Raw genomic sequence first — 11,744 nt, 5'->3', positions numbered from 1 at the left:
AAAAAAAAAAAAAATAATAAATAAATAAAAATCTTCATCCTTCACCATCTGCCAAGGACTAGGATTATAGGTGTGCACCACCATGCCTGGCAGACGTCAAGCTAAGACCACCGTGTCCTACATTACAGTTGGCCTCTGACTTGTGGTCCTCCTTCAGCCTCCTTAGGGTTGGGTTTAGAGGTGTGAGCTGTCATCTGTGATGTCTCAGATTGCGCTTTGCCCTTGTTCCTAGCGTCCCTCCGTCCCTTCCTTCCTCCCTTCCCTCCGTTTCTTCTTTCTTTCTCCTTTTTTCCTTCCTTCCTGTCCCTCCCTCCCTCCTTCCTGACTTCCTTACCTTTCCTTCTTTTGTGTGTGTGTGTGTTTTGTTTTTGTTTGTTTATTTGTTTTGAGACAAAGTTTCTCTATAGATCCCTGGCTGTCCTGGAACTTGCTCTGTAGAACAGAGTGGGTCTCTAACTCAGAGATCTGCCTGCCTCTGCCTGGCAAATGCTGGGATTAAAATTGTATGCTGCCACTCCTGGCTTGTCTTTGATTCTTTCTTAAAATGTGTCCAGGAGCCTCAGACACAGCCTCACTTCAGTAGATTTGCAGACCCTATTGCAAAACTGCAGACTGAAAAAATCTACATTTTACCCAGATCTGCCTGAATGGTTTGAGTTCTCTTTACAACTCCTAAAATAGTGACCTGGTTGAAATTTTATTGACAGTGAGAAAACAGCCCCAGCAGAGTGGGACAGTTTAGCTGGTTTAGAGTGAGAATCAGAACTTGGAGAGACAGAGACACTCTCGTGCTGCTTTGTCCTTGTTATGAAGGGCTATGGGGTTTCACAGAAGTTTTCTTTTGTGAGAGAAAAAGTGTGGGCTTTTTTATATTTTTAGAGCTCAAAAAAGGTGAAAGCACCTACATATGACCCCTTCATTCACTTTTCTGTCACTGCCTAAGACCTTGTTGGTTGAATACCACTGTTCATTCAGATGATCTGCCAGATTCCTTGTTGATACTGTCTTCTCAAAAGGTCTGCCTTTCACCCGAGGGTGGTACATGTGCATACTCCCAGCAGGTAAGAAGAGGTAGAGCAAGAGGAACAGGGCTTCAAGGCCAGACATGGGGTCCTATCTCAGAAATATGCTCCATCCCACCCCAAATGTTTTATATGGATACTAGAAAATATTTAGGTGTTCAGAACATACTTTTTGCTCAGTCCAAGCCTCCATGGTTAAAATTAACCCACCTATGCCCCCCGGTTTTTCGAGACAGGGTTTCTCTGTAGCTTTTGATTCTGTCCTGGAACTAGTTCTTTTAGCCCAGGCTGGCCTTGAACTCACAGAGAGGTGCCTTCCTTTGCCTCCCAAGTGCTGGGATATAAGGCATGTACCACCACCACCACAGGGCTAAAGTGTTCTAATCTTAACATAAGTTACTGGCCTTGTTACATAAGAGAAGGAAACAGGTTGACAAAGCTGTAAGTGAAATAATGTGTATTCAAGTTCTTTATTTGTTGTTGTTGATGGTTTGTCATCTAACAACCTTGTAAGAGTCAGCCAGGTGCTCTATTCTGAGCTGTGTGTTTATCTCCAGCCTTTGGAGGATTTGCTTATTTCTTTGTTTGTTTGATTGATTGCTTACTGGCATTTTGGCAATTGAACTGAAAGCGTGCGCCTTGTCGTACTAGACAGATCTGTTTTACCACTGACTACACCTTGTAGCCTTTGGTCTTTGACTTGGTCTGTTGATGAGGCTAACCTGAGCTAGGAGATGGCTTGGCTCCTCCTCCTTCTCCTGAGAGCCAGCATTACAGGTGTGTGACTCCATGGCTGGAGGCTTTGGGAAACTTAAGTATCCATGTAAGAAGGGTGGCACTATTTAGCTATATACCTTTACAGTAGGGACATCTAAACCCTTTGCTTTTTAGAACCTCTAATTTAGCCTTTCTCTTTTTGATGAATTGTATATGAAGAGATAGTAATATTAAATATTAGAATCCCTCACTGCGTGTTTTTTAAAATTTTAAGGTAAGTAGTAATTTTTTTTTATTTTTATTTTTTTTGGTTTTTCGAGACAGGGTTTCTCTGTGGCTTTGGAGCCTGTCCTGGAACTAGCTCTGTAGACCAGGCTGGTCTCGAACTCACAGAGATCCGCCTGCCTCTGCCTCCCGAGTGCTGGGATTAAAGGCGTGCGCCACCAACGCCCAGCCGGTAAGTAGTAATTTTAATGTTTAAAGGGAAGAATGAACAACTATAAGAGAAGTTTGGATTTTTTATAATACATTTCCTGACTATATAAACTTTTGAAAATACCTACAAGATGTCTCTTTGAAATATCTAGTTAAATATCGGGAAAGCATGTTCTGAGTAATACCTGGGATTGTAAGTCTTTTATTACTCTGATCTGTGGAAGAATAGAGGTCACTTAGCAGTTAGAACCTGATAACTGGAGAGGATTATGGGTAGAGAGGAGTTGCCAGTTTTTATCAGATGATGTGGTTCTAAGCTTGACTTATTCCATTTGTTTGTTTGTTTGTTTTCAAGACAAGGTTTCTCTGTGTAACAACCCTTGTTGATCTAGAACTCACTCTGTAGACCAGGCTGGCTTTGAACTCACTTGCCTGCTTCTGCTTCTTCAGTGCTGGGATGAAAGGCTTGTGCCACCACCACCCTGCTAAAGATTGTTTTTTAAAAGTCTTGTTTTGTAATTTGGAGTAACTCAGAATGTTTGTTTTCTAGGCTCACCAACAGAGCCGACGTGCAGACCGTTTGTTAGCTGCTGGGAAATACGAAGAAGCGATTTCTTGCCACAAAAAGGCCACAGGTAAGTATTTTTCTTAAGAAATATTGGATAGAGCTTGTTGGCAGGTTGAGGCCGGAGTATTGCTATGAGTTGGAGGCCAGCTTAGACTACCAAGAGAAATCCTGTCACAAAACAAAAAGAACAAGAATGCTTTGTTATTGGTAGTTGTCATTTAGCGATGACTAATATATGTGTCTTATATATATATATTATATATTATATAATATGTGTACAATACAATACAATATTATATTGTAGCAACTACTACTAAATGTCATTTAGTTTACTGACTTTCCGGTGCTGGAGATGGAGCTTAGTGTAATTACACACTTGGCATGTGTTGGTTTCTTATCAGAGACCCAAATTTCTGAATTAGCCTTATAAATAGATCTGAGGGCTCTGTTTTCCAACATTCGAGTTCCATCTAGAATGGGTGTCGCGTCTGTTTTAGAACAAGGTCTGCAGTCTTTCTGCTAGGAAGCGCTATTCCTTACCTTCTCACAAGAACAGAATTCTTTCCTGGCAGGGAATGGAATGTTACTATACTGTTGAAATACAAACTTACAGTGGGCAATGCTTTGAATAAATTTCAGTACGTTCTTCCTGTAAGTAATTATCAAGAGAAAAAATATTTTTTGATTCAGGATCTTGTTTATCTAACCCTTGATGGCCTAGTACTCATTATAGCCCCGGTTCCTTCCCAGACTTGAACACTCCTCCTGCCTCAGCCTCCCCAAGTCCTTGGGTTACAAGTATGTGCTGGTCATACCCAGCTGGAAAAAAATCAATTAGTTGTAGTTAGCGAGTGGCTCGCACCTGTAATCCTCACACTTTGGGTGAGAGGTGAGAACGTTACAACATTTGACACCAACCACACTATATAGCCAGTCTCTTCCCTAAAAAAAACACCAGCAGGAACCAGTTTTATCATAAGTGTGCCCATGTATCTGCTGTAGGTCTTGAGTACATAACTAGGTACCTCACAATAGTATTTTTATGTCTGGTGCAGTTTTCTACAACATGAAACCAGTGTTCTTTAAATCTCTCCTCAACCATATTATTGACCAGATTGTTGGTTTGTATTAACTCCTGTGAGAGTACGCCATGTTTAGGAAAACCATGATGTGGATGAGAGCCCAGGTGCATTACCGTAGTGAATTAGGTTTCCTGTGTATGCCATGGGTTAAAGTGGAGCGAATCACCATGTGGTTATGTGTATACTAAGTGCACGATAGTCTGAAGAACATGAAAGAGAAAAAAATCATCCCTAAGGTCTTTTGTCTTTGAAGACTTAAACAGCTATGTGACACTAGGAAGTTTAGCTCAGTGGTAGAGAAGTTGCAAAGAAGTAGGTTGGGGGTGTTAATCTTTCCTGAACATCTACTTTAAATATTAGCCTTACATTATAATTGGGAGAAGTAATTGCCAGTATTGTTAAGATTTTTCTGAGCACAATAGGACTGATAGACATATGAATTCACAGAGCGTGCATAAAACTTGTAGGGATTCAGACCAGAAAATTTCAGGACTGAGAAAGGGTAGTGAGCAAGTCCCACCCCTAACCAAGAAGCTAATTGCAGCTGATACCTGCTGGAGAAGGGAATACGTTTTCTCCACTGGAGAGTCACTGGGAATATCGTCCCCATGCACAGGAGTAGCTGGCCCACATAAAACAGACCTCATGATTTTTTGGGTGGGGGGATGAACATTTTGGTCTTTTGTTTGTTTTGCTTTGCTGGTTTTTGTTTTGATCTCTTCCCCCCCACCCCAAAGAGTGAAAACATGAAGTTGGGTGGGTAGGGAGTTGGAAAGGATCTGGGAGGAGTTGGGAAGGGAAAGAATATGATCAGAATATAGTTTATGAAAAAAAATTGAAGTAAAAAAAGGTTTTTTTGAGATCATCCTTTCATAAATTTCAGTATTAGGAGATTATCACAGTGATTTTATGAGACAACCATGCAGTGCACTCAATTTTTCTTTTTTAAGTTTCAGAATGATACTTATTTATGTGTGTGTGCACGCCTGCCTGTTTATGTGTACCACATTCGTGCAGGTGCTCATGGAGGACATTGGACCCCTGGAATTGGAATACAACGCTATGTGGGTGCTAGAAACCAAATCTGGGTCCTTTAAAGAGCAATAGTGCTCTTAACAGCCCAGCCATCTCTCTAGTCCCCCTTTCTTTTAAAACAACTTTTTTTTTCCTTTTTTGCTCCAGTTGTAAGACCTTATTGTGAGAAATCTCCAAAGTGGTAGTGTGGCCCTTGATGAATTATTTGCAGTTCTGGATTACCATGTTATATTCAGTTTCAGAGAGCTCCCAAAGTCAGCGTTTCCAGTTCTAAACTTGGTTTTGTGAAAGCTGTTCTCATTGTTAAGATGGTGGTTTAAAGTAAACTGTTGTTCAGAGGAGACACATGTGTACGGACAATATGAGAGGGATGTCGTAAGAGAGAAATTCCATGGTGTATGTAAGCAGTGACAGAGCTCTCGATGGAATGTCGCTACAGGTTTGCAAACAATGCAGCTTGACAGACCTAGCACGGAGAAGTTGAAGAGATGTATGTAAGCCTGGCCAGGATAGCTGGAACAAAGATGATAGCTTTTCTCTCTCTCTCTCTCTCTCTCTCTCTCTCTCTCTCTCTCTCTCTCTCTCTTTCTTTCTTTTTTCCTGGAGAAGAAACATCTAATTTGAATTTCAAGGTTGGTAGAACCTAGCAGACAGGAAATTTTAAGTTGTAAAATAAAAAAAATCTCTGAAGTATTTGGATTGCAACCAGACATCAGTGTTGTAATATCTGTAAAGGGAAGTTAGTGTAAAAAAGCAGAAGTTCCAAAAAGTTGACTGTCAGTAAGAGCTTGATCCATTATTAGTGATACTTGTTATTTTATTCTGATTATTCCAGAAAAACTATAAAATGCTGTTCAAAGGGACGTGTAGCAGAATACAGACGCTAAAAAGAAATAGATGGGGAAAGATATAAAAAGCAAAAACAAAAGAACTATAAGTATGACTCAAAGGAATTTCAAGTTCCTGAGTATTATAGAACTTGCTCTTGGTTTATATCAGTCAGGGTTACAGTTTTGCCTGCAATCCTGAGCCTGGCCATTACTCCCTGCATTCTGGTCAGCATTCTGGTTTGCTGTGCTCTCACTAAAATTGCCCATTAAACTCCACGTACAGCCTTTTAAGATGTCTTGGCTGGCCTCCCTTTCTACACTTCTGAACTTTTGTAGAGGAGTACCAATGACCTCTAAACAGTACAGTCAGGCAGAATCACAGTGACCCCACTTGGCTCTAGTTTTCTGGGTTTTCATAACTGTGACAGAAATATCTAAAGAAAATTAACTTTATTTGTGGGGGGGTCTGTGTACTTAGTGCGTGGGGGGGGCGCGCTGTACACTTGTGCCATAGTGCATGTGTGTTGGGGGTGTATATTTGCACCATAGTGCATGCGTGCGTTGGGGGTGTATGTACACTTGTGCCATAGTGCATGTGTGTGTAGGCTGTACATATTTGTGCATAATGTTTATCCCTGGAGCCCAAAAAGGTCAGAAGAGGACATTGGATATTCTGAGATTGGAGTTAAAATTGTGAGCTAGCAAGTGGATGCTGGGACTTGAACCTGACTCCTGGATGAACAGCCAGTGCTTATAACCACTAAGCCATTTATTTCTTCAGCCCCTGAGACCGTACTTTAAACAAAGATACATCCAAATCATGTCAGCTTTCTCTTAGCCCAAAGAGAAAATGTAAGGATTTCAGATTGCCTATTAAAATTCAACAGGTTAAGCAACCCAGAATTTGATCAAGATAAGAAAAGCTTGACTGTCTTCATAAATCGCATTATTCTGTCTTCACACAGTATATTATCATATATATTATATATAATCATATTCTAAGGTTTTGTTGTCTGAATTGAATTTGTGATTCTCCTTTGTCAACCTCCCAAATGCTGAAATTACATGTGTGTCACTGTGTCCAGCTTAGGGTTAAGTACCTAACTAGTGGTTGGCTGTTGGTATTGTGTTGGTGTAGCTCAGAAACAATTGATAAAAATAGTTCTTATAGGAGACCACAATGATGTAGTAGCAGATACTCAAATGGGCACTCATAAATATCTGTTGAGCATATAAGGCCTCAGTAAATTCCTACTTAATTTGATTCTCAATAAACAGTTTTTCTAATTAAATCTTCAGTTCCTTTATCATACAATCTACAAATATTTTTGCTCTGCATTGTTGGGCCCAGGATGTGTTAGGCAAGCACTCTGCTGTGGCTAGGAGACTGAAACTGGGGTTCAACCTGAAGGTCAGAAAAGTAAAACAGCCAGTCATATGCTCGCTCTTCGACCTAAGTCCGAAAATGGTGATCTTGCTTCTAAGAATCTCAGGATGAGATTCAGTCTGTGAGCGTCTTATTAAAAGCATGCACTGCTTGGTTTGGTTTCTATGGCAACTAGTGTGGCTACTTGAGTTAAAGGTGTGTGTTACCAGCGGCTGGTCTGTAAGGCTGACCAATGGGGCTGTTTTACTCTCTGACCTTCAGGCAAGTTTTATTTATTAAAATACAAATGTAATGCCACTACAGCTAGGTCCCCAACCTGCCAACTTTAGAAGTTTAAAGCCTCCAGTTTTTAAGATGGGCTAGGGAATACGTATTTACCAGTGACATTCTTTTGGGGAGAAGTTAATGCTGTTTTCAAATTTGCCTTTTTAGTACAATTGCTTAGAAGACCAAGTTCTGTACTCTGGGGTAAATACTTCCATTATTAGCCTATAAGTTACAAAATAATGATGTGCATATATTAATTTGCTGCTTTTTTTTTTTAACCAGCTTATCTCTCTGAAGCCATGAAGTTGACACATTCTGAGCAGGTGAGACACGCTAGTAGTATTTGCAGAAATGTTTGGGGGGCTGGAGAGATGACTTAGCAGTTAAGAGAGCCCAGTATGGTTCCCAGTAATTGTGCCAGGCAGCACACAAACACCTTCAGTGCAAAGGGATCTGGTGCCCTCTTCTGGCCTCCACTGGCACTGCGTTCACATGTACTGCTTCCCCCATTACCAAAACAAGCAAACAAAAAGTCTTTTATCATTTATTTATTTAGATCAGGGACTCACTATATAGTCCTTTCTGGCCTGGAACACACTGTGTAGAGCAGGGTAGCCCTGAAATCCAAAATGCATCCAGCTCTGTCTCCCCAGTCTCAGGACTAAAGAGTGTGCTACCATGTCCAGCTGAAAAAGAAAATCTTTTTAGAGAAAGGTTTTCTTGTGGAGATTTGAATTGGGTAAAACCTAAAGTTTTATGTCTTTCGCAAAACATTAAAAAAATATACGGATGTATTTTGGGAAAGAAATGAAAGCTATGTTAGCTGCCATTAGCCTTCCAGCCTGCCTTCCCATTTCCTGTTGTTACTCCCAGGTCTCATGCTCCACTGGCTAACACTGAGGAAGCAGGGATGGCCCAGGGGAACTGGATGCACAACACTTTGCTTGTCAACGGCAGTTTAAATCTGAATAATATCCTGTTTGTTTCTTTGATACTTAGATGATTCCTGCACTTTGAGATCTGTTTCAGGATGACTTCATACTGTCTTAATATGTTTAGGGAAGGCCTGTGCTTAAGCTTAAGATACTTAAATGTCTTCAGCATACCTTCATTCCGGGGCTGGAGAGGTTAAAAGCACTGAGTGCTCTTCTAGAGGACATGAGTTTGGTCCCCATCACCCACATACCGGTTTGTAGTTAGCAGAGGAAGCTCAGCTTATTTACTTGGGCACAGCCATGACAAAGACCATAGCTTCAGAACCATCGGAAGTTGGCAAAACCTTTTTCCATGTGCATCCATCTCAGAACTGGCAAAGCCTTCTTCCTTGGTTCTAGTTTGAATGCTGATGTGTGCTTTGTGCTCCCAGTTAGTTAGAGCTTGAGACCATATTTCTGTCTCCAGAGACCAGCTAGCCCCGTCCCTGTGCTATCCATGGTAAACAGACACACTGAGATCCAGGTTGCAGTGACAGTTGTTATGGCCCCATCATTCCTTCTGGACGTGTGCCTTTCTTCATTGTCTTGCCACCCACGTCAGGATTCCATGTGGGTCACGGCAGGGTCTCGTAACATTCTGCTTCTCCAGTTCCAGGGGATCTCTTGCCTCTTCTAACCTTCCTGTACATATACTCATGTACATATACAAAATATTTTTTAGAAAATCTTTATCCAAGGTTTTTCCCTTTTTTCAGTGCTCTAGGTTCAAGCCTGGGTCTCTGTACGTGCTAGCGAACATCATTGCACTGAGCTACACCCCTAGCTGTAAAGACAATGTTTTGATTTATAATGATGGGTACCTAAGAGGATTGGTGACTGAACTAAGGACATGGGTTCTGTAAGCTGTGGCATTGGCAAAGTAAAAACGCTTAACTCAGATTGATTGAACCAGCCCACAGCTGATAGTGTAGAGCTTGTGATAGCTGTCATATGGTGTGCATCAAGCTTTCCAAATACCCTGAGCATTGGAAGGTCATAGATGAAGGGGATACAGTCCATCATCGTAAGGAAGCATGACACTTGGAACTCAGTTCACAGTGACAGCCCAAGGCATGGCTTGTTAATCTCTCTAGATCAGGAAGCAAAAAACTGGCTATGAACCTCAAGGCATGGGCAGACCACTTATAGACCACACTTCCTGAAGATTGCACAGCCAGTCAAGCAGGTGTTCAGGCACATAAGCCTGGGAGCTTTCTGATGTTAAGTTCTTTACACTGACCTTCTCTTCCATGTCACAGGCTCACCTATCACTGGAATTGCAACGGGACAGCCACATGAAACAGCTTCTCCTCATCCAGGAGAGGTGGAAGAGAGCCAAGCGCGAGGAGCGGTTGAAAGCACAGCACAGCACGGACAGGGACGGAACCCCCCACCTGCAGGCATCTCACAAGCCCTCTGAGGACATGGAGGGTCAGAACCCTCTTCTTTGTCAGACGTACATCCCTTCCACAGAGAAGCGCCTCCCTGAGCTTCAGGGGGTCTTCGACAGGGATCCAGACACACTGCTATATTTACTTCAGCAAAAGAATGAACCAACAGAACCGTGTATTGGAAGCAAAGCCCCAAAAGATGATAAAACAATAATAGAGGAGCAGGCAACCAAAATTGCAGATTTGAAGAGGCATGTGGAGTTCCTCGTGGCTGAGAATGAAAGATTAAGAAAAGAAAATAAACAACTAAAGGCTGAGAAGGCCAGACTCCTGAAAGGACCAACAGAGAAGGAGCTGGACGTTGATGCCGACTTTGTAGAAAAGTCAGAGCTGTGGAGCTTGCCACCACACTCAGACACTGCCACAGCCTCTTCAACGTGGCAGAAGTTTGCTGCGAATACTGGGAAAGGCAAGGACATTCCGATACCCAATCTTCCGCCTCTGGATTTTCCTTCTCCAGAACTTCCTCTTATGGAACTCTCCGAGGACATTCTGAAAGGATTCATGAATGATTAAAACGGAAGGCATTGGAGAGGCTGGTGACAGTTAATCCAGAAAAGAATACAGAGGGAAAGCCACGCCCAGGGGAATCCCAGAAATGCTTCTTCATCTGGTGTACTGTGGGAGAAGAGGCGGTGCCAGGACCTGGGAATGTCACTGTGAAACATCACTTATCTTACCACTAAAGCTCGTGATTCAGACTTGGCAGACACTGAACTCTGGATGGAGGTTCGCTTTCTTATGATACAAACCAAATGGCTACCTGGAATAATTTTTCAAACAGTTATTTTTCTTATCTTCAGGGTTAAATGTATAAAAGTATGTCTTGTGTAATTAATCTATAATGCCATAAATGATAATGCAAAAGCTAAATATGGTGGCCTGAGAGGCTCACTTGTATTTGGAACATGCTTTCTATCATGCATTGACTGTATGCATTTTATGCACATTTTGTTTGTTGAGATACGGTGTGTAAGATTCGCCCTTCCAGATGGAACTGTATGTGCCACAGTTTGCACTACTCGTAATATAATGATAACCTCAAGATTATCAGGAGAAATATTTAAATTTCCATTTTATGAAGAAAGGAACCAAATTATTAGTTATGCTTTTTTAAAAAATTACCAGTTTACATAATTAATCAGGGTGCATTTTAAGTTCTAACTTTGTGTTATATGATGCATCATTTGAAAATACTGAGGAACTCTTCCTTTGTTCTGAATGATGCATGTGTGAAAGTAATGCTAGTTAGCAGTATTTGATTGTAAGACATCAATAAAGTAATTGTGTTTCATACCCTTGTTGAATATGGCTGGTGGTTAACAAACATGGTGCTCAGTGGCTTCTCCCTGTGTTCCCACCTTTTCTCTTCATGAGACCCTGCTATGAAGTAAGAGTCATCTCAGACTTGTGATCTCGCCCCCCTTTTAACAATGAGCTGTATAGACTGGGGTGTAGTTCAGCGCTAGGTGTACGAGGTGAGCACTTCCCACCACTTCTGCTCCTTGTGCTCTTCCTTCCCATCACTCTTATTGGTTTGCCATTTACTTAGATCTTTTTCTCTCTTGTTGATGCTTGTGCATACTGCTCAGTGTTCTTGTGCAGCCTGGCTCTGTTGGAGCTTTGTGCTTCACATCTGTGTGTTGTGTCACCATGCTCAACTCAGTGTGTTAGAGAGGTATGCCGCTCTTAGATCCCTCAGTACCTCGTGAGTTTTTTATAAAATGGGTTTGGTTTACCTGACTTATTCTAGCAGGGTAATCCAAACTGCCAAAGGACTAACCTGCAGTTGGCAAGCAGAAGTCAAACCTTGGGTCTTGTGTTTTGGCCCGAGGTGCACACTCAGTTGTGGGATCCAGCACCACATACAGGTACGCATCAGAACTGAAGGGAGCTGAAGGACATCTGATTGGCTAGTCTCTGCCCAAAAAAACTACCAGGTGAGTGGAGAACCCACACTTGGTGTCTAATGTAAG

At 41.8% G+C, this 11,744-nt stretch overlaps 1 protein-coding gene across 2 annotated transcripts in view; it reads left to right on the top strand.

The window, feature by feature from the left end:
• Positions 1–11,051, top strand: part of Nrbf2 (nuclear receptor binding factor 2) — an 18,159-nt gene extending 7,108 nt beyond the window's left edge. The window contains exons 2-4 of one of the 2 annotated variants that reach the window (XM_005360140.2): positions 2,725–2,809; positions 7,626–7,666; positions 9,577–11,051. In XM_005360140.2, the coding sequence (XP_005360197.1) occupies positions 2,725–2,809; positions 7,626–7,666; positions 9,577–10,284 (834 nt within the window). In that variant the 3' untranslated portion in view covers positions 10,285–11,051. The remainder of the gene's footprint in view (positions 1–2,724; positions 2,810–7,625; positions 7,667–9,576) is intronic. The other variant, XM_013351138.2, reaches the window with a different exon arrangement.
• Positions 11,052–11,744: the final 693 nt, after the last annotated feature.

Source organism: Microtus ochrogaster, linkage group LG2 (assembly GCF_000317375.1).
Source record: "Microtus ochrogaster isolate Prairie Vole_2 linkage group LG2, MicOch1.0, whole genome shotgun sequence".
In the NCBI taxonomy this organism is placed as follows: Eukaryota; Metazoa; Chordata; class Mammalia; order Rodentia; family Cricetidae; genus Microtus; species Microtus ochrogaster.
The sequence above is the reverse complement of the archived record's forward strand: the minus strand, read 5'-3'. Positions and strand labels throughout refer to the sequence as shown.